The sequence below is a fragment of the Pseudorasbora parva genome, chromosome 17 (assembly GCF_024679245.1).
Source record: "Pseudorasbora parva isolate DD20220531a chromosome 17, ASM2467924v1, whole genome shotgun sequence".
NCBI classification, from domain to species: Eukaryota; Metazoa; Chordata; class Actinopteri; order Cypriniformes; family Gobionidae; genus Pseudorasbora; species Pseudorasbora parva.
This window is the reverse complement of record NC_090188.1, coordinates 14,230,775-14,255,280: the sequence shown is the minus strand read 5'-3', so window position 1 is coordinate 14,255,280 and position 24,506 is coordinate 14,230,775. Positions and strand designations below refer to the sequence as shown.

The following is a 24,506-nucleotide window of genomic DNA, read 5'->3' as shown; positions in this document are numbered from 1 at the left end:
TGGGCAAGGGTGACGACGTTTTTTTACTCATCAGGACAATACCTAAAGGTTCGATTACACACGTTTTGCTTACTTCGACACTGAATCCGCCCACCGCAGGTAGCTTTAACCACATGACCTCTCTGCAAACCTGCAATGGGTCACAGGCAGAGAGGACTGATCCAGTTGGCTGAAAATGAAATCACAGCTCACTCATTTAAAGGTTGGGAAGCCAATTTGATGAAGTATTTCCATACCTCCGCGCACCCTGCTCAGCACGTTACGTAAGGCTTTGCGGAGTTGTAGACAGACAGTCAACGAGCGCCAAAAATGAACAGCAGCCGCCTTTTACTGAACCAAAACAATACGTTTAAGCTGTGTTTATGCCATGTCATAACCGAAAATTAAGAGATGGCAACCTGTGATTTCTTACCCAGAACTGTTCACGTCTTCAGATTTATGCGTTTCTATGTCAACCCTATCGATGCCGAAATTAATCTGCAGCAGTCAGGTGGTTGAAGTAAGAGCTCTGTTAGTTGTTTACGTTGATTATTATTGTGATGTTATGTGATTTGAGACATATGGTAATTTCATTTAAAGGATTAAAATTAAAATGACTTCATGATTTACTCAGCCTCAAGCCATCCAGGTGTTATATGACATTCTTCTTTCTGATGAACACAGAGTTATATTAATAAATATCCTGACACTTCCAAGCATTATAACGGCAGTGACAGGCCATCCATCATAAACATATTCCACATGACTCCGAGGGATTTATAAAGCCTTTCGAAGCGAATCGATATTTTAATCGATAGGCGGAAACTAGATATTTTACTTCATGAAGTTTGTTAAATATGGATATTTTTCGACACAAATCCATCAATTCGCTTCAGAAGGTCTTTATTACCCCTCAGGAGCCATGTGGAGTATGTTTATGATGGATGGATGTGATTTTTTGGGCTTCAAGCTCAATGGACCCCGTCATTGCCATTATAAGGCTTAGAAGCGTCAGGATATTTATCAATATAAATTGGAACTGAACTGGCTGCATCCCACAGGATACTGAATTGCAGTCTGAATTGGAATTACAGAAACTGGATTAAAATATTTTGTTAACAGTTAATAAAGGGAATATAGATAAATTAAGGGTTTGTACAAATAAACTGTCTGTAATGCAGTTTAGTCCAAAATTTACAAGAGAGAGACAATCGCTTTATATGATAAACAGATTGAATTTGAATTTAGGCTTTTATTCACATATAAAAATCCATCAGCTCACACATCAGTTGTGGTAAAAGGAAGCTCAAGCATGTTCGGATGACTTGCAAGAACCAATGAGAAATTTTCTCGTTCTTGCTTGTCAAGCAGGTTTGGTTGAGATTCCGTTTATGTTCACTGATCAATGTTTGTGTGTGAATAAAAGCAATCGAGTCTCTTTGGAACCGTATGTATTACTTTTACAATCTCTTTATGAACTTTTTGAAGTATCAAAGTGGCTGTCAGTGGAGGGACAGAAAAATATCTTCATTTGTTTTCTGAAGATGAATGAAAGTCTTACAGGTTTGTAACGACATGAGGGTGAGGAATTAATGACAGAATTTTCATTTTTTAGGTGAACTATCCATTTAAAATGTTTCAATTCAGTTGCTGTAAGTTTGTTCACACATATTAAGGGGAAATTCAACAACAACAAAAATTTCCCACTTCAATGTACACCTCAAATCTGCATCTCTCTCTCTCTCTCTCTCTCTCTCTCTCTCTCTCTCTCTCTCTCTCTCTCTCTCTCTCTCTCTCTCTCTCTCTCTCTCTCTCTCTCTCCATTCGATTGACGTCTCTGAATTCAAACACTCTTTCCTCGGTAACGCAATGACTTTTTTTCTACCCAGCTATGTCCATCACTACAGAAATAAAGTTCTAGCCACTCAGCTCTAGAGTCCCGCTGACAGGCCCATTTTCCTCAAGCATAGACAGGGCCGCCACTGTTCGGCCTGTGGGGCATAATAGGTCCGCACAGCTTCTTCGGTAACCAAAAATGGCAGCTATGGCTGTGTTATCAGAGCAAGTTAACCAGCTGGACGGCACTGCTGCTTTGACCTGGGTATGGTATTTGTGCTTTCAGGCAGGGGAAAGGAGTTGCACAGCTTTTGAGTTTTTAGAGTCCATTTTGAGCTGAAGCTACAGCCTCCCTGTTCCTGTTCCTGCTGACTTAGCATATTGTACTTCAGTGAAACATTCAAAATACAAATGTAGTTCACGTACAAAGGCGGTGGAAAATGCAGAAAAACTTCATACTTTGTTTCTCAACTTTTTGACACTTTAAAACACTTTATACACACTCACATATGCAATAAAAGCCACATACAAATACTGCACATACCTTTAGGTGAAGGTCCCACACGTGAGAGTCGTAGTTGTCATAGCGACACACTCTCAGGCCTACACTCTCTCCCAGTCTGCAGAATTCAGCCAGTGTCTCCCCTCTGGTAGGGGCAAATACTAGAGCAGTGCCCTAAAAAACACAAACGTACACAGTGTATAGATACTTTAATAGTGCTTCGCAAATAACAAATTATGCATCTGCTAACCTCCAATGTTGAATGTGATTTCACCAAGTGCAACATCTTTCTTGATCCTGGAACAACATTTTAATCAACCAATCTCATTTAAGGGACAAGTTTACAGTTTACCTCAAGTTTAGGCTTAAAGGGTTAGTTTACCCAAAAATGAAATTTCTTTCATTAATGACTCCCCCAATGTCGTTTCACACCCGTAAGACCTCTGTTCATCCTCAGAACACAGTTTAAGATATTTTAGATTTAGTCTGAGGCCTTTCTGTGCTTTGAATGTAAGTGTATGTCCACTTGCTGTCCACGTCCAGAAGGTAATGAAAACATCATCAAAGAAGTCCATATGTGGCATCAGTTGGTTAGACTCTTTTGAAGCGTCGACAATACATTTTGGTCCAAAAATAACAAAAAATACGACTTTATTCAGCATTGTCTTCTCTTCTGCGTTTGTTTTCAAACCTCAAATAAAGAATCAAACGGTCGCGAATCAGCAGATTGATTTGGGATTCATATTGTCAATGTCACGTGATTTCAGCAGTTTGACACGCGATCCGAATCATGATTCTTAACCGTTTGATTCTTTATTTGAGGAGCACGGAAGAAAAGACAATTCCGAATAAAGTCGTATTTTTGTTATTTTTGGACCAAAATGTATTGTCGACACTTCAAAAGAGTCTAACTGACCAACTGATGCCACATATGGACTACTTTGATGATGTTTTCATTACCTTCTGGACGTGGAAAGCAATTGGGCATACACTTACATTCAAAGGACAGAAAGGCCTCAGACTAAATCTAAAATACCTTAAACTGTGTTCTGAGGATGAACAGAGGTCTTACGGGTGTGGAACGACATTGGGGTGAGTCATTAATGAAAGAAATAACATTTTTTAACTAGGGTTAGGTGCTCCTACATCAGTGTTATTTACCTCTGATTTTAGGCATAAGTTATGGGTAGGGTTAGGTTTAGGATATAATTTTGGGGAGGAATGTTGTTTGAGGATCAACAAAACATGTTAGACGTGGCAAAATCCAATATACCGAAACATCCAATACAAGTAAAAGACCGCAACTTGTTCCATACATACATCTTGTTGTATGTGCATAAATATGTGTAAAATGTGTAAAGGAATCAAAATGTTGTCAGGAATTCCTCTGTTGGATAAATACGAAGATTTGCTGCAATTGGAATGGAATTACTAACGCCTGCACTGAACTATAATGGCTGACGTAGCCATGAGGAAAAAAAACAGGTGAGCTTCAGCATACTGTCTTTTTTAGGGTCGCATCTTGTGACATCTTGTCATATTTTTGCTTCATTTAGATGTCTATGGTCTGTGTTGCATTCATATTTCAGTCAAACAGCACCAGAGTTGATTTGGACCCATCTTTTCAGGGGTTTTGGTGCGCACCATGGTTTGGATGGCAATGTTCACAATTCTTCAAGAGAACCACACTAGAAGAGCAACTGCTACTTCGTTTTAATCTAATCAAACCTGACAAGTAGTTTGGTTCGCTTGGTTTGTTTGGTCCGGACCAAAAAAACAACAATTAGCCCTGGTCTGCTTAGTATTCAGATCAGTTAATGATGCCTGTTCCAAACTGTGATGGCAACATCATGACTACAACGAGAAAAAACAGATATGCGTAAGCATTCTGTCATTTTAAAGGTCTCATCTTCCTGTTTTTGGTTTGTTTACATGTCTTTGGTCCATGTTGCATTCATATATCATTCGAACCTTACCAGTGTTTGTTTGGAAGCGGACCGAGACCCATCTTTTCAGCTGTCTTGGTCTGCTTGTTTGGTGCGCACCAGGGTTCGGAGGGCAACATTTACACTTATTCAAATGAATCGCACTAAACGAGCAGTCGGACCAGGGTTCGTTTTAATCGAATCAAACATGGCAGGTGTGAACACACCCTAAATCACAGCTCTGTTTATATGAGTCTTTGAGTCAGCCAGGTTTGTGACTTTGGGGCAGGGCCCTTTGTTTGATAAAACAGAGAGGGAGTATGAATTATTATATATTTATTTTAATTCCTCAAATGAAAATTTGAGGTAGACTCTGGTAAGATTTTCGTGCAGGGGGCTGAGCTCTATTCCCCATCCGGCCCAGCTCGTCTCTACTGAATCTCAAAGCCCACACAGTGTACTTGGTGGTTTGCATCATTACATTCTATTTGATTTCTCCCAGGTATTATATTAGATAATAAACAAAAAGATTAAAGCTCACCTAATCCAATCAATGGCTGGAAGCGCATCCCCTCTCTTTATAGATCAACAAGCCCAGACCAACCAGGCAAGCTAAGAGGATTACCCAAAGGTTCAAAGTTTCTTTGAAATCCTTCGGTTTTAAATATTATTTCATATTTTGTTCATAATATTGCTTTAATTAAATAGGCACCGACACAAATGAAACAAACAACAACTAATATGAGAACAGGATCATCTCAATACAACAGATGTTTTCGTTTTTTTATAAGCTCTACACAGGACGTACATAGAAAGCACACACACATACACAAACCCACATATCTACAGATGTGTTAATCAGCACCGATGTGTATGCTGGCCGGATGGTCCACTGCCATTTTCGAATAACAAATTAGAACCATTAGGAGGACAATTAATTTGTTCCAATACATCGGCTCAAACTGGTAAGCAGTGCTGTGGGGAAAAAATCTCAACAATAAATCTGTTTTATTTCTGGAAGACGATTAGGAGAATTTGTATATTATTACTAACAAGTTTCATCTTTTTCATCTGTTCTCCGGGGGAAAATGGCGTTTGGGGGGTAAAATGTGTGTTATTTTGGCAAGGCTGCCTGCTAATATTCGTACTCATGGGTCTATATATCACATAATAGTCGCTTCAACCCACGGAAAAGAACGCGGACTTGGCAACGCAGTGCAGTTGAGCTCTGTCTGTTGACATTTTGACAATGCGTTGCTTTGTTGCTCTGATTGGTTGTTGGTCTATCCAATTGAAATCTTTCCTGGTTCGGTTAAAACACGCCCCATAATCACAGCCCAATGGAGCAGTTTCAGATTCATATTCATACTCATATCAGTAATTGAGTATGACCACGTCGGGCTAGGTGGAAATCACTGTCAAGCTAAACAGAGAGAAAAGTATAAGCAAATCTCTTTTTTTCCTTTTTTTAAATAATAAAACTACTATTACCATTATTATTAATTACAGTATTATTTATTAGTTTATTATTTTTCATTATTAAATCACTGTTCAGTTAAGTTGTTGTGGAAACGTCATGATTTAATGCATGATGAATGTTTATTCAATTTTTGACAGTAAACAAATAAAATAAGCAAAAGTGTGAAAACTGTTTTAGGTGAGATTAGCTGAAAATCATCCAAATATAATAATTTTCTTGGCCTTCCTTCTCTTCTCTCTCTCTCTCTCTCTCTCTCTCTCTCTCTCTCTCTCTCTCTCTCTCACACACACACACACACACACACACAATCCTCAACAAGACATCAAATATCAAAGATGACACATGAAAAACCTTAAAGATAAATACAAATCCATTGTTATCATTGAAGTGTTTTTCATTTGCTGTACAGGGTCTTATATCAAGGGGGCATGAAAGAGGACTTGTGGGTCGTATGATTAGTGCAGAGCATAATATAGATGAGATGACCCAATCTAAGTTGCACATAATAAGTATTAAAGTATTACATGATATTAATCCTGCCATTCCATTACTCGCTCAATCACTGCATGCCAACTAATTACTGAGAGTCCACACACACACACACACACGCACACGCACACACACACACACACACACACACACACACACACACACACACACACACACACACACACACACACACACACACACACACACACACACACACACACACACACACACACAGTCACTTACATCAGGTCGTAGTAATCTTCTTAGTGCATCAACCAGACTGCCTCTGTACTGGTCAAGAAACAGACTAAGAGAGGAAGAGAAAGACAGAGAAACTAGAAATATTAGAATGCATTGCAACGATAATGGTTGCAGATAAAGCATCAGGCTATTTATTTTCATTGTTAGTGAATAAATCCACCAGCATGGCGGAAAGAAAAAAAAAAAACTATTTGTAGATGCAGATGCTCTTTTTCCCTCAGACGTGAACAAACCTTGTTTCAGCGCTGTGACTGCATTCAAATCAAATGTAAAACTCATACGCCAGCAGAGATGAATGATCAAGGAAGTATCAGGTGACATTCACATGAAACAAGCAACAGAAAAAGAAAAACATTTCGGTGATAAACACCATTTCAAATGTCAAAACCAATGTGGAACATTTCATTTTACAAAGAAGAACATAAATGGGCTGATCAATTAAGTCTATTGCCAAATGATTCATCTATAAATAAACAGCCCTTAAATGAACAAGGGTTTATCATTTAAAAGATCATACTTTTCCATTTAATTTTAAATACACAATGTTTTAATTGCTGGTCCCTTATTTTTAAGTGACCGATAAAATCATCTGCTAAGTGAATATATGTTAAATAAAAATAATTATATTTAATGATGATGTATTAGAATGACAGTTTGATATTAAATACACTAACTTAAGATGTATTTTTATTTGATTATATATTATGTGCATTATATTTGTTTTAACACAAACATATACATGTATGCCACACACGTTGGGTTTCTGTTTTATGTTGATTGTCCATAAATATATAAAAACTGTATATTCTATCCCATAACAATAAACCCACTGCAAAACACAACACTCACAGAAAGCTTTCTGCAATTTTACTTATATATATATATATTATAAAAACTAAAATTGTATGATTAATAAGGTGTTTTTCATGTGGGGACAAAAAATGTATCAAACTTTACTTACCCACACACACGGACAGACACACGGGCACACACACACACACACACACACACACACACACACACACACACACACACACACACAAAAAATGTTTTTTAGTATAATTATTTTGTAATATTATACAAACGCCTTGACTGTCACCTTTGATCAGATTAATGAACTTCTTACACATGTTCTTTTGTTTTTTTTCCTCCCCATTCATAGTGCTATTTTTCCAAAAGCAAACTATGTTCCAGACTGACTTTAGTATTGAACTTTTTACTAGCAAAAGAGTCCAATCACCTTTGACCCTGCTAAATACACTTTGCTAGGGGTCAAAGGTCATAGTTATGTTGATTAAACCATATTTGTGTGATCTCACTGGCCACGTCTAGCGGTCACAAGTGTGATGGCTCGAAGCGTTTCATTAGCAGTTCAACTTTTGACCCTGTGTTTTGGGTTGAGTAGGTCAGTCTGGACAATAGAGGGTGAGTTTAGGGGTGAGAGTGGAGGAATGCTCGACTGGAAACACTGGCCTTGACAGGGTACGTCAAACAAAACCCTTTCGACTTCACCAATGGTACTTCCTCCTTAACTTCCATATATTGACCTGTGAGTGATGTAATACTTGTTTTTGATTCATTCTCTTTTTATAAAAAGCATTTCCTGATTATTAAAAGCTAACGAGCATCTGCAAAAGCACCTGCAATAATCAGAGCCTAGCCCTTGAGCCACAAGATTTGCTTGTTGTCGTCATTTTAAACAGTGGATAACTGACATTCAAATTCCTCTCTCTTGTCGGACTCGTGTGAACAGGGCATTTACAATGCTATACATAGAAGTGTGGTAGCATATTACAGAAGTACACAACTCTAAACAAAACCCTACATAGCTCGCCAAGATTATAACGGCAGAAGACAAACACACTGTAAGTAGGGCTTGTCTTGATATATTTTTGAATGTGTTAATCTGAATGTGGCGGCAGTAAGATTAATAATATGCATGGGTTGTTGCCACTCTGACGCAATTTTAATACTTAATCTGACCTAATCCAGAGTGCATTAACTTCATCCCCACAATGAAACCTCAAGGACTCGCTGAAGGCAGATAAATGACTCATACCATCAAACAGCGTTGTAGGAGCTTATGCTAAGATGACTGACATTATTGATGATTAGAGTTCAAATCTGTTCCTCACGTTACCACAGTTTATTCACAACGGTTTAGAAAATGGTAATAAAATATAACAACTCCAAGTTAAACTGTGTCTGAGCAAATTTGGATTTGAGATATTGAATCTGGATTTCAGATATTGCCATGTTTGTGAGGACATTTTGTCCCATAACGGAGGGATTACCAGCCCACACACACACACACCCACCCACCAACCCACCCACCGAACCAAACACCCACCCCATATTTATTTAAAAAAAACTATATATACAAAGGATTTTTTTGTCCACAAAAAAAAAAACTTAATTAAAAAAAAAAAAAACTTTTCTAAGATCCTAAGAAACATTTCAGTCAAGTGTTTCCAAAATTAGGACTGGTATATATTCCACAGATATTCTCAGTCATTTACATTAGTTTGTTTGTAATTCTTTTGACTGAAATGTCATGAAGCTTCAAACCTTGAAATCACAAACTACAAAGAACTAAACACTGAAATGCTTTGAATGGTCAATTCAAGTAAACTACGTCTAAAAAATAGAAAAATTAAAGCACTTCCAGAGCTAATGGAAACATTTTTGACCATTCCCATTTTAAGGATATTTTGTATATTTATGCGTTCCTTTTACTATGTACTATTAAAAGGCAAAACAATACGGCGTGGCAGGTGACACAAATAGGCATGCTTAGGTTGTTATGGTGAGGTGCTCTTAAAATACACATGTAAACAATGTTTTTCTTTCAATAACTCACCATGCCTTAAAAAAGAAAAAGAAAATTATTGCCCAAAATGAGTTGGCACTGGCACTAGTGAGCTCAACTAGGGGCAAGTAAACAATAAAAGGTGTGAAACATGCACAGAAGCCGAAATCTCAAAATCCACACACACAGGAAGCTTAGAGGAAGCCGAGATGTGGAGCTCTATCGCAGTAACTCTATCACCGCAACAGTGATCGCGATGAAACCACTGCAGGAATTCACACCGTGTGTATGTTTGTGTTGCAAAGCCCTTCCATGTTCCATGCTTTTATGTAAAGCGGTCTAAGCATAATCTAGGGACCACTAAGAAACATGCACTCTAAATTTTTGTTCAGCTGCTGTGGGAGGTCACAAAACATAAAGACTGCCATTGCATAGACAGCTATGCTTCAATAAAGCTATGTTTCCCTTCATGTTCACACACATCTTATTTAACTGTTGTCTAGTAAATTCAACAGACATGATTACACACAAGAATTGTTTTTACATAGGGGACCAAAGGGAATCTCACACACATACTGTATGAAGATTCACCTGTTATTTTCAGGCACCCATTGCCATGGGAACTGCTGGAGGGATCAAGTGGAGGATACTGATGACTGATTCACTTATCATGGAGCACGGCTGACTGCTTCTTCACATACTTGACCCTAGCCTGGTGTTACTGTGAATCCGACTAAGGATCTAAGTGATGGGATGTTTTACCAGAGTGGCACAGCACTTTAAACCGGCTCCCAGTAAGCATGTTCACATACACTATATTGCCAAAAGTTTTGGGACGTCTGCCTTTACATGCACATGAACTTATGATATGTAATGACATCCTATTCTTAATTAATCCGTAGGGTTTAATATGGAGTCGGCCCACCCTTTGCAGCTATAACAGCTTTAACTCTTGTGGTAAAGCTTTCCACAAGGTTTAGGAGTGTGTTTATGGGAATTTTTTACTATTATTTTACAAGTGCATTTGTGAAGTTAGGTACAGATGTTGGACGAGAAGGCCTGGCCTTCAGTCTCCACTCTAATCCATCCCAAAGGTGTTCTGTCAGGTTGAGGTCAGGACTTTGTGCAGACCAGTCAAGTTCTTCCACACCAAACTCACTCATCCATGTCTTTATGGGTCTTGCTTTGTGCACTGGTATGCAGTCATGTTGGAACAGGAAGGACCATCCACAAACTATTCCCACAAAGTTGGGAACATGAATTTGTCCAAAATGTCTTGGTATGCTAAAGCATTAAGAGCTCCTTTCACTGGAACTAAGGGGCCAAGCCTAACCCCTCAAGATAGCCCCCCACACCATAATCCCCCCTCCACCAAACTTTACACGTGGCATAGTGCAGTCAGGCAAGTACTGTTCCCATGGCAACTGCCAAAAACCAACTCGTCCATCGGATTGCCAGACAGAGAAGAGTGATGTGTCACTCCAGAGATTCGTCTCTCCATGCCCTTGGGGATGGAAGGCTTGGATGCAGCTGCTTGGGCATGGAAACCCCTTCTATGAAGCTCTCGCACACTGTTCTTGGGCTCATCTGAAGGCAACATGAAGTTTGGAGGTCTGTATCTATTGCCTCTGCAGAAAGTTGGCGACGTCTGCGCACTTTGCGCCTCAGCATGCGCTGACCCTGCTCTGTGATTTTATATGGCCTACCACTTTGTGGCTGAGTTGCTGTTGCTTCCAATTGCTTCCACTTTGTTATAATACCACTAACAGCTGATCGTGGAATATTTAGTAGTAAAGAAATTGAATTAATGGATTACACAGGTGGCAACCTATCCATGCTCTAACTCACGGAGTTGCTGAGAGTGACCCATTCTTTCACAAATGTTTGTAGAAGCATCTGCATTGTGCTTGGTGCTTGATTGCACCTGTGGCCATGGGAGTGATTGGAACATCTGAATTCAATGATTTGGAGGGGTGTCCCAATACTTTTGGCAATATAGTGTATATAGTAACTATATCAATGCAGCTAGACTCAAATGGATTACACTATATTTTAGAGTTATACAGTTATAAAGTCACTAACACACTGTAACACATTAATTATCTGCTAAAGCCCTCCTGCAGTCAGTAACTTTATCCCTGAAAATTCACCAAAATTACATATTTAAACATTTAATCCTGTATGAAACATTTCTTCATGCCTTAAAATAACTTGAATGTAACTCTACTCTTTAGTTTACATGGATACATGTATATGCAAATTATTCCCGCCTCCGCTCACACCAGCTCAGATTCACTCGACCACATTTACTATATTAAACGCTGCACAATGGTATCGCTCTTTAAAACATCGGGCACATAACGGTAATTAATATGATTAGCCTTTTGCTTGACTACATTATCAAACGTGTTGCTATAATGTTAAACAAGCCATGTTCCTGTTCCCCATCTCAGTCTGCTTTCAAAAATCAGTATCCTTAGAAACAATTTATGGAACGTCAGTGGAGAAAGTCATATAGTTCATTATAACATTATAATATACATTATATACACTCACCTAAAGGATTATTATGAACACCTGATCAATTTTTCATTAATGCAATTATCTATCAACCAATCACATGACAGATGCTTCAATGCATTTAGGAGTGTGGTCCTGGTCAAGACAATCTCCTGAACTCCAAACTGAATGTCAGAATGGGAAAGAAAGGTGATTTAAGCCATTTTGAGCGTGGCATGGTTGTTGGTGCCAGACGGGCCGGTCTGAGAATTTCACAATCTGCTCAGTTACTGGGATTTTCACGCACAACCATTTCTATACCATTTCAAAATAAAAGCTTGATGGTTTTACGTTTGAGAATGAAGCGATTAAAGGCCCGTCCACACCAAGAATGATAACGATACTGTTCTGTTGAACGATATTGTTCTGTTCATTCTAAGCGTGCGCTTGTCTGCCGTTTTAAAAGCTGTTTAATTACAGCTGGATGGATTCTGATTGCCTGTCAATGTTTTCATCATTCATCACCTGGAAAAAAAAAATCATTCTGAAAGTGATTCCAACTATATTGTTTATAGGTGCCATTATTGTTATAGCTGCGGTGTGAACTCTGCTATTTATTAATACTGATAATTTTTTAACTAAATCTTTTTTGTTATCTTTACAGTTATCGTCCTCGGTGTGAACAGGCCTTAAGACAGACATTATTTTTTATCTTAAAGCGAAATTTTGCAAAAGTAATTATTTTATTAAATATTTTAATTAGTAATATTCATTTTATATTTTATAGTGATAATCACAAGTCCTACAAAAAAGCTCAGCAAACCTGGAGCTTTTTAAAATATATTATTATACAAAAAAGCTTTTGCAGCCCCAGCTAAGTTTTTATTTTTTATTTTTTATCTCAATAACTCTTGTTATTTCAGTGCCAACCATTTTATATTGTAATGCCATTTTAAAAGGAATATACTGCGGAATATATAGTGCAGTAACCAAGAAATCACTTTATTTTTCTATCAGTCATGTTTTTGCAGTTATGCTACTGTGTCACTTAAACATTGTATGCTTATTCTGAAGTACGCATTAGATGGACACTTTACTATCCCATGAGGCCATATCATATCAATAGCAGTGAAGTGACACATCTGACGATGTAGATCGGGGGATGTAGTACATACAGATTTTCATTCATATTACACACATACTATACAGAATGTACTTTTTTAACAATCGCAAAGTTCCTCATTAAATGTAGTACCTATTAAGATATGCGTTTTCGGAAGTAACTAAGGACACAGCTGCATACATTAGGAATAATGAGTGGGAATGGGAAACGGGAACAACACAGAACTACAAACCAACAAAAGCACAAACAGGCAATACATTATATACATGATGTTAAACGCACATCACAAAGAATGAAAACTTCAGATTAAAACAGCACTTTAGTACTTTACCAGCTCATCAGTGAGAAAATACTGTTTTAAACAAAACTGCACAAGTCAAGGAAAGAGCTGTGGGCCTTAAGTGCTAATTTCATGCTTTTGTCAACTCTTAGCATAGCTATAAAACAGTTTTCAGACAAGAATAGCATAGTCTTCTGAAGACAAAGACGGGGTGAAACAAGGGCTGTCTTTTGGAAGAACTTTCTGCTATCATAGCTGAGGCTACGTCTCTATTTCTCTCTCTCTTCTCCTAGCGTGAGCGCCGCCGCATTATGTCCTACCTTTCTTGATGATTGTCTGAAAGACTATAATTAATCGGAGCAGAAGTGTGGCTGTTGACCTTTTCGCAGGTGATCGTCAGCATGGCTATGTTCGTTAATCGCCGAGCGATCACTCTCCTGACGACGGCAATTACAGATGAGTTGCCAGCGCGAGCAACGGGGGGACAGCCAACGCGGCATGATTCATCCGCACATACGTTCTTCCACTCTCTCTCTCGCGCACACACACACACAGTATCTTTTTACTACACACAAATCAATCTCATGCTGGCCCTCTGCTGCACATTTTACCTGCGTATTAGCTGCCATTTGTCTGACATTAGAATAATAGTAGGCTGTACCCGGCTTTAGTGATCATCACCAGAGAACACACAGGTATCATTATTCCCCGCCTGCATCAGCCTCACCACTTTGTGCTAGATAGCGACAATGCCAAAGAACATCCTGTTTAGAGCTACGCCTATAACAATGTAATAACAGCGTAATAAATTATAATAGTGTTAAGAAAAAGTTTGATATAGAAAAATGTGTATGATTCGAAAATGCATATAATTAAAGTACTAATTAGGGTTATTATAACTCATGTAATGAGAGCAGGGACCAGTACAAAAGAATCAGACCTGCACAAGCGAACCGAGAGAATCTCTCTAATCTCCTTTATTTATTTGCCATTTTTTTTGTACATTCAATATGCAAATTTACTATAAATACATAAAACACTACCAAACATTGCATTACAGGTACACAATTTGAAGTGGCCCTATTATTTTTATTTTTTGGGGGGAAATCCCCTTTCAAGCAGTGTGTAATATTTGTAAAGCTGAAAAGTCACAATAAATGAAGTTATCATCTCCCAAAATAAAATAAAAAATGTCTCTGAACTGCCTAAACGTCACTAGAAAATATATATGGATAATGCCGCCATTGTTATATGCTGTCCGCCTGTGAACAACTTGAACACACTCAAACACACAATTTAACTGACGATTGCTATTACCTAAAACTGTGCCTATTGATGCAGATTGTCTGTCGATCTCACTACTTTGAGTAAATATAAAGCATGGAGCAAGATTTTTTTGGGGCATACTTTGTTACATCATTCATTCAAGTTAGTGCTCCGCTCAATTATGTGCTGTTACCTAGCCTGACAAGCCAGACCCACATCAAGATGTTTGGTCTGGAAACTCACCATTGACAGGGCTCAATCTGAGGGGCGGGATAAACGGTTGTTTTTCAAACTCCCTCTGCACGGCGTGCACGCAATTGGATAGCGCTACAACCAACCAGAGCCAGTTGAAAGATTAAACTTTCGCCGTATCCGGTCGGCAAAACTCCGAACACAGCTTCCCTTCTTAAGAATGACTTCAGTGCCGTTCTTTGTTCTTTTCTCAGAGAAAAGCTTAACTCCAAGTCTTCCAGAGTCGCGGCCAAAGCTGATTCGAAAGTCCGCCCGTCCACCAGTTTCTATTTACTAGAAGCACGCAAGCGCAACTAGGGCGTCATTATGTTAAGCCCCGCCCACCGACTCTATACACGATGTGATTGGCCCGACTAGAGTTTGGCGTTTACAGCTCAGAAGTGTATTGAGAGTTGCTAGACGACACTCACGGCAGATTAGATTTGCTGCCACTAGGGTGCGTCTAGATTTCTAGGCTAACAGTTACTGCATATGCACCGCAATAAATGAAAAACATATACACATTGGTTTGTTGATGAACATACACTTGTTAATGCTGATGTACCTCAAACTGAGTAGCGCACCTCTGAGAAACGTCCTGCTCAGGTCGTCCTTGGGATGGAGGATCAGATTGAATAGCTAGTTCTTCCCATGTTCCATCATCGAACTCGTGCTTGGATTGACATGGTAAAATCAACGTCATCATTACAGTCTTTAAGTTCTTTTATGTACTGGGCGTTTAGCTTCCGACTGGCGATGTACGCGGTAGACCAATCACTGCAGACAATCAGAGCAGAGTAGGCTCGTGGAAGGGAGTAAACAATATCTGAAATGAGTCGTTTTGACAGCTTGGTTTCCATAAAAGTTGTTTTTGGACTAACAAGGAATTTTGAGTCCTGAAACTTCCAGGATATTTCTTATATTATAATGACCTTTTACAAGTTATCAGGCTCAAAAACACCCACAAATATATTAAATAGAAGAAATTATTTCATACAGAGTAAATGATGACAGAACTTTTTTAGGGGGGTGGACTATCCCTTTAACAACTAAATTAACATGTAAATATAAAGAAATACTGTTCATCTGTGAGCACATGATGCCTCTGGATTTCTCAAATGATCTAAAAATACACCATTCAAGTAATATAACATTTTCTTGCATTACATAATAAAGTCTGAAAGTAGTAGTACAATTTACATTCAAATAGTGTAAAAGACTAGTGTAATGAACATTTACACAGACACATAAAGAAAGAAGGGGGAAAAAAAACAATGGTTCCGCATGTTCAGGACCGGGCTAATTGAAATGTTTGTATTGCTCCACAATCTCTATCTCTCGCTCTCTTTCTCTCCTTGCACAGGCATAATTATTTGCAATTTGCCTAAGACATCCATTTGCTGGGACGCCAAGCATGAAAAAGAGGCAATTTCTGAAAAATGGAAATGCCTGGCGGAACAGGCGGAGGGGAAATAATGCAGTGCCATCCGCAAGCTGATGGCTGCCATCTGATAAGCGTTACGGGCGCAGGAATATTAATGGCACATCACCGGGACACAAGGTGCACACTTTTATTAAGGGTGTAGACATATTGTGGCTGGAGATGCTAGTAAAGTGTGAGATATGATATTTATTTTGTAATAGCTGTAAGAATGGCTGGGGAGGACAGATGTACAGATTCTGCTCAGAATCAAAAAGCGGTTTGGACCGAAAGAACTGTTTTGGAGGCGTTAGGATTGTACGGGTGTAATGTTTAAGGGGACGGTGGATATCTGAAGGACTGACAGTTCAACAAAAGGGGCAACCTACCAGTCAGCGCACATCACCACGTCAAAGCGACCCTCCAGAGCGGACACATCAGCCTCATTGTCCCATCTCACCACCCTGAAAGAGGACAGAACCAGGGTGATAGCTGCGTCATAAACCCTGTTGCACAATTTATCATTCATCCAAGACCCTCAAAATAATGATGCGTCCAGAGACATTTCACACACCTGACACTCGTTTTTATTTGCGCCGTTGTCTGGCGGCAATCGTCTTCTCTCTTTTCTTTAAGTGCTAGGGCCGGTTTCCAGGCAAGCAAATCTGATTATTAATTAGCCATTATTAACAGTCAGTAAACAAAAATTACGTCTTGTGGAAATACAATCTCCTCTCTCAGCGGGGGTCTGCATCGCTTATTCACTGACTTGAGAAAGCGAATCCACCCCCCCCTCCCTCCCTCAACCAATCACACGCGACCTTCACCCCACTCAAACCGCGCGCTCTGACAGGAAGCCTAATCTCTAAAGAAAACAATCAAAGTAATGCAGGCTAATTATACGTTTACTCTTTCACTTCATCAGCCCAGTGTAAATACACAGGGAGGGGGAAGTGTGCAGAGCAAGAGAGAGGAGAGGAGACGAGAGGGGGAGAGAGTGGTTAGATCACTGAGTGCCAAAATTACTTTTTAGGTGATAATGCATTTGCGTGATGGTGTGCACAGTGGATGAGCTGTGTTTTGGCAAATGTGAGAGAGGGGTGTTAGAGAGTGTGTGTGTGTGTGTGTGTTTGAGTTTTCTAGATGAGGGCATTCAATCACGGTGAGTGGCTCATCATCGCTCTGCCTGGATACATCTTAGCGCGTTAGAGAGCGCAGCGCTCGCTCCGCGGGCTGTGGATACCTCGTTACCGGGCCAACTGGGTTCAGGGAGTGACACGGAGCCTTGCGACCTCATTTTTGCCTACTTATTGACACTATTATGTCCCGAAGACAAGTGCCGTAAATGCCTCTTTACCCAAACACACTTTACTATACTTCATGGCATGCTCGGCAAAGAATTCACATATTAAGTGAATAATGACACTTGAATGTGTATTGACATAAGAGATGGACTTCATATGGCAGTAATGTAAAAGCAATATTAGTGCTCTGTCTTTCATTATCAGGGATGTTGGGCGGTGTGTGAGAGTTCTTACCTGCTGGACACATTGGTAGACAGGAAGAGCCCTTCTCGTCTGTTCCTCTCGATTACGCTGCGCACATCTGATGTTTTTTGTCAAGAAATGCAACGCTATTTCATAATTAGTAAAAACTTCATGAAGACAAATATATCTACTACAAGTCAAAAGTTTGAACACACTCGTTTCTCATATTTTATAATAATAGGCATCAAAAGTATGAAATAACAAAAATTCTAAACTCCAGTCCAGATCCAGATCCAGTCTCAGATGCTGACTGGTCAATACTGCTCACTCTGGACAGTCAGTCAAAAGGATGCTTTATAAATGGTACTGAAGGACTTCCCAGGTTTGCTGGATACTTGGTGGCTGGTTTCTTTTTTTTTTCAATTCAACTAATCAATCAAACAAACAAACAAACAAAACAAAAATTCTAATACTTTATTCTTATTATTTATTAATATTATTATTAATAATAATGCATCAATTATAATCATGACAAATAAACAAACAAACAAACAAACAAACAGGATTGGCAGAAAAATCATAGGACACTTAAAGTTATACTTTAAAGCCTTAATATGTGATGCAGTATAAATGTATGCCTTGTAATAATGCATTGTATGATCTCACAAATAATCGTAACTACAGTTATAAAATATAATACATTGATACAACTTTATAAAGTATAATACATAAAAAAATATATAACAGATTTCAGATGTTATATATAACAGAACCAGGAATGTGCAAATATTATAATGTATTTTGACTATGTATGAAATTATATAATGCATTACAACATGCATTATGAATACCTTTATGATCGATTGTACATAAAGGCTTCAAATAAAGTGTTACCAAAAAATATTGCTTTAGCATTGTCATGCAAAACTTTTGCGTTTCCCCCAAAAAACTTTGTGTTTGTTTTCAAAAGTTGATAAAAAAATATGAGGTTGGAAGAAAAAATATATTTCAGTGTTTTTGCAAGTGTTACAAACTTTTGCAAAGTTTCTCTGGGAAACACAAACATAATTTAAATATAATTCTTTGTACCATATCATGGATGGATGGATGGATGGATGGATGGATGGATGGATGGATGGATGGATGGATGGATGGATGGACGGATGGATGGATGGATGGATGGATGGATGGATGGATGGATGGATGGATGGACGGGAGAAATACTACAACAAAAGTGAAGAATTATACGGAGGGAGCAATGAGACGTGTTGCGATAAAAAGTTTCAGAATACAGAAAAGTATAAAGAAAAAGTATGAGCTACTTCAGGCCCTCTAATATGACGTCCGTTTGCTTCCGTAACAGCCTTTTCTCTCCACACCTCATCCTCAGATTACCACTGAGCTCAAAACCAACTCATGCAAAGCATCATCATAGGTAATCAATAGGGAGGCTTTTAACCTGCGGCCATCTCCTTGGATGGGCCTCCACCCATTGTGGTTATACTGTGGGATTGATGTCAGCGCATCTATGAATAGACCCTTCGACAGTTTTAAACTAATTCAATTACGATTTCTCGCTTTTTCTGCCCCGCTTTCTCTCTCGCTCCATGGAAAACAACCGTAGCAAATCCAATCTATAGTGCAGGGATGGAGGGCAAATCCCTCGATGAAAGAGGGGAGGGGGCTGGGTGCGCGCATTACACTGGTGCGATCTGCTGCTAAGGAGAGAGAGAGTGGAAAGCTTACAGTGTAATCCCATCAGGAAAAGACCACTGGGGGAGAGGTCAGTGCTGAACCCAGACACAGTATGATCAAAACTGCACTTCCTGTGTAACACCTGTGCATTTACTGTCTTCCAAAGTTTTATGACTGCTGCTTGACAGAGTGTGTGTGAGAAGTGAAATTTAGCAGTTAACAGTAGGGTTTCTTGATTATACATGCACGGCTTTAATCTGAGCTCTGCCAGTCTTTTGAACTCGCAGACTGAGATCAAACCTGAGTCATGAAACCACTCAGCACTCACCCCCAAGTGGGCTCATTGGGCTGATTTCTTGATTAAGTATCCAGAGAGAAAGAGAGTGTGTCTACATATGTTCTCGTAATAATATGTTCAGTTGAGTCATATTTAGTAAACAAAAAAATATATATATTTAAATATTGTATATTGAGCAAAAAACAATTGTCAGTGTAATTGTAGACATATACTAGGGGTCTTAACAACACTAGACAATTTGTCTCCAGTGAAGGCCAATTGTGCCAACAACAACAACAACAAAATTAACCAATTAACCACCATCCTCTGATCAGGATTCTTGCAGCCGATATTGATTACTGAGATTAGGGCCGATTCTCACTATTAACTAACTATTAACTACGAATTCTGCCTCAATAAACTCCTAATTACTGCTTATTAATAGGTAGTAAGGTACACTGTAAAAAATAATTTAGAAAAAAAGTTACCTGGTTGCCTTAAAATTTTGAGTTAATTGAAATTAAAATTTTGAGTTAATACAATGAACATTTTTAGAGATTTGACAACCTTTATTAAAATATTATTTAAAGATTTTGTAAGCATATTGGGTAATTGTGTGTGTTTTATTTCTGATGACGCAGTGAAACATGCCAAATCATTTTCATGATTTATCACATTTTTTATGTGGTTCAGATAGAATAATATTTTGAGTTTCTATTTATTAAACAAATTTCCTTCATTGTATCAACTCAAATTTTTAATTTCAATAAACTCAAAATTAAGGCAACCAGGTTACTTACTTTTTTTAAGTTAAACTAAACTTTAAGAAAAACCAACAATTTTTTTTACAGTGTAGTTAATTTTTACTGTAAAACATTTTTTGTTGGTTTAACTTAAAAAAGTAAGTAACCTGGTTGCCTTAATTTTGAGTTTGAGTTTGAGTTCTCTTTATGAATTCAAGCTTTTCTGCATTTGGGGGAGATAGTCTATTCCTCTTTTCACCCAAAACATATGCAGCTGTACCGAATAGTTGCTCACCATCAACACTCAAGTTCTAAACTTCAAGCACTGGAAACAGAAATACAACATGCATTGTACAGTATAAAGTAATCAAATGTACAAAAAACAGTGCATGATCTTCACAAGTAGCAAGCGAATGTTGTTTGATTAATATGAATGGCAAGGATGGCAGCAGCTTTATTAACCTGCTTTCACTTTAACAGCGAATGCAGTCTATACGCTCTCTTAGGCCTCGTGTCCACCAACGTGTTTTTACCCAGCTGAAAACGCTTGGCGCTCTAATGAAAACACTAGCGGTGGTCACTTAAAAGCGGTTTGGCAGCGCAGTGTTTTTTTTCCTTCAGTTGATATGGAATATCTGCAGAAGTGTTACTAGTATCTCTTTTCACAGATAAGTTTGTTTCTGTAAAGTTTCTATAAAACAGTGTAAAGTATTTGCTCTGGCTCGTTTTAAATTATTTTGTTCCGTTATTACACTTCTTGTTGTCATCTGTTTATGTTGCACAAGAAGAAAATTACACTTGATCGGTGTGGTATTTGTCCCGCCCCTCCTCCACTGTGATTGGCCGCAACGGCCGGCTGAGTAAAAAGTAAAATAATGTTGCATATTCTTGAACGCAGAGCACTTTAGTGTGTGCACACCAAAAAGCAAATATTCACATCACGTTACTCACGGGATTACTTGTTTTCTGCGGATATTCCTAAATGTAGCAAGCAAAGTGTTTAAGCTGGAAAAAACAATGCGCTGCCAAAACCCTCTCAAACAGACTCCCAACTGAGTCATAGAATGTGGCAGGCTTTATACTCTAAAATATACACTCAAAAAAATGCTGGGTTAGGGATACTCCACAGTTTTTTTATATTAAACCATGTTATTCCCTTAACTAAGACGAGTTAATACCTCTCTCGTCTCAGTATGTACACTTAATCGCTCTGACGCGCGGTGATGATCTGATAGTATTTAGCTTAGCCCACTATGCCCAGTTCATTCACTATGGTACCAAACAGAGATCAAGTTAGAAGTACCAAACACCTCCACGTTTTCCCTATTTAAATACAGTTACACGAATAGTTGAACGACCAAGTATGATGAGAAAAAATAAAACGTGGCGCTTTTCTAAGCAGGTTAAAAAGCATAACTATAATGTATGGCGGAATAGCACTTTTGAGAGTACTTCGACACGGCGCAGTAAAAAAACTGAAAAATCAGAAAAAAGGATTTTTAGATATGTATCACTTCGTCTTAGTTAAGGTAATAACAGTTTCATATGAAAAAATTAATATGGAAAAATATGAGTATCCCTTTAAAAATAACCCAAGGTGGGTTGAAAATTGACAAACCCAGCAACTGGGTTGTTTTAACCTAGTGGTTGGGTTAAATATTCGAACAAATTAAACATTTAACCCATCCGCTGGGTTAAAACAGCCCAATTGCTGGGTTTGTCAATTTTCAACCCAACTTGGGTTGTTTTTAACTCAGCATTTTTTTATAGATTATAGATTATAGACTGTATACATCATTACGAGTATATACTAAACTAGTTATTATATATAATTACATACATATCTGTTTTTATGTGGACAGGCACAATGAAATATACCATTTAATTGTCCACCCATAAGAACAGACACATTTCTTTATTTATCATATATATTGTATATTTATACATAAATATAAAATGTTATAAACACACACACACGCGCACACATGCACACACGCACACACATACAGTACAAGAAAAGAACATGTATTTAAAGAAAAGAAAAACAAATTCTGAATATACAAAATTGTATATATGTTTACATTGACAGTTTGGAGCAAACCTATGACTACCATAATTTGAAATGGTTTCACTAACTAAATGGTTTCAATAAAACAACAGCCCTTAATTTTCTTTCCTCTAAAACAAAGGGGGGAAAAAACACTATATATATGGTTCTCACAAGCTTGTCCTTTCCTGGCCTCGTCCGATCATCAGATCATCTCTTAGCGTTCTATTATGGCAGACACATCTCTGAAACAAAGCACTGCCAATTAATGCTCTATCAGCCTACTGCCGGTCTTTTCACACTCTATTACAGGAAGCGGTTTAGAGACAGACTCTGAATGTTTTGAGTATGTCTTGCTCTGCTCCCTTTCCCTCCATTTTCTTTTAAACAAATCTCTTCTCAATGAGGAATTGTGTTAATTTCATGCCACGGCTATTGTTCTATGAGTCTTGATATTCAATAAAAGCTCATTGTAGTGGCAGCGCTGGCTGTTGTACTAATGAACGTGGGCACGGTAATTTTGCGGCGTTTTGCTGTCACGTCTGTCGTCTCCGTTTTTCCTGCCTTTGTGAGCCAAGCGACGTGGCTAATCTGAGTGACTGCGCTGGAAAGACGAGAGATGGAGAGCGGGAATAAGAAAAAGCAAAGAAAGGGAACGGAGAAAGAATGTTCGAGCTGTGCCCCGTCACCTGTTTAAGCTTCATCTGTGCTCCTGGCAAAAGAGAAAGTCAATAGAGGAATGGAAGAAGGGGGAGAAGGGTGAGAGACAAGGAGCAGGTGAGTCAACACACACAGCGGTAGCCTTCAGTGACATGAATATGTATTAAACATGCTAAATGCAGGTTTCGGGTGTCAGCTGGATGATTTGCCTCACATTCAGATATGTCGAGGGGTGTGTGTGTGTGTGTGTGTGCATGTATTCTTTGACAAAGCGCACGTTAAGAATGGCTGACTGAAGGTGTGTGTGTTTCAGAGAGAGGTGGAAGTGAGAGGAATATCTGAGGTAAATACGAGTTAAATAGACGTAACAAGGTTGTCTTTTCTGGGCTACACTCAGAATATACACACTAAGCGCTTCGCTGTCAGCACTCCTGCAAAACTAAGTGATGTTTGGAACGGTTCGGAATAGTGTTGTAGTCAAGAACACCTAATCCGAGACCAAGACCAGCGTGTGTTAAGAACAAGACAAGACCACGGCAGGACGAGACTGAGTCAAGACCAAGACCAGACCAGACCAGCACTCCTTAAACTCATAGAGATCCACATTACCACCTGAGAAATGACTTATAACTTAAAATACATGACTTATAATAAATATAATTAGAATAAGTAACTATATAGAGCTGTTCCCAATCAAATAAAAATCATTAACAACAAAATCAATCTTTGCACTACAGAGGTGATACAGAAGATGCATCTGAATTTGTAAATTACAAATGCAGGCTAAATAATTTATTTATGATTTAATGCCATATCAGCCATAGGCTAAATAATGTTGAGGATAATTAATGTTTGCAGTCATGCTCAAATTTGTGAAAACAGCTCTCTTGCTCTTGTGATATTGGTTAATTATATCACGTTATAAATCCAAATCTCACACAAGAACTTTTTGCAACAATATCTTACATTTTTGTGAGCATTTGTATGAATTTTTGTGACATTTTTGCAAATCCCTAATTGATTTTTGAAACGACAGTAAATCAATCAAATTAGAAATAAGTTATTGATTGCTTCTGAAGCAGCAAGTTTTACATCCAATCACATGAATGATGTTAATAAATAAATCAGGCAGCGCACTGGAAATTTAGTGATATCCCAGCAGTTGTGGTCTTGACCTTAAAACAAAATCCAGAGTCCTCTTAGTCTGAGACCAAGACAAGACCCAGGTCAAATGTGGTCGAGACCGAGACAAGACCAAGACCGTCGTACTCGAGTACTACAACACTAATTCGGAAACACACAAACTCTGTTCCAAAACCTAGTGAGCTGCCTCCATATGGAGCATTTTAATAAGTTGACAATTTACAATGTGAAGGCTGTTCCAAATGTTAGGTAACTGAATTATGCTGCATTTCAAGTTACCCAATTGTAAGTATCCCAGAAGCTCAATGAAAATAATAATAATAATAATAATGAAAAAAAGATGGTGGAAGCACC

General features: G+C 38.4%; 1 protein-coding gene across 4 annotated transcripts in view; it reads right to left on the bottom strand.

Annotated features, from left to right (window-relative positions):
- Positions 1-24,506, bottom strand: part of camkmt (calmodulin-lysine N-methyltransferase) — a 129,706-nt gene that overhangs the window by 6,917 nt on the left and 98,283 nt on the right. For all 4 annotated transcript variants that reach the window (XM_067421814.1, XM_067421811.1, XM_067421813.1 and 1 more), the window contains exons 7-10: positions 17,639-17,705; positions 16,490-16,564; positions 6,455-6,518; positions 2,360-2,491 (exon numbers count right to left, since the gene is read on the bottom strand). In XM_067421814.1, the coding sequence (XP_067277915.1) occupies positions 2,360-2,491; positions 6,455-6,518; positions 16,490-16,564; positions 17,639-17,705 (338 nt within the window). The remainder of the gene's footprint in view (positions 1-2,359; positions 2,492-6,454; positions 6,519-16,489; positions 16,565-17,638; positions 17,706-24,506) is intronic.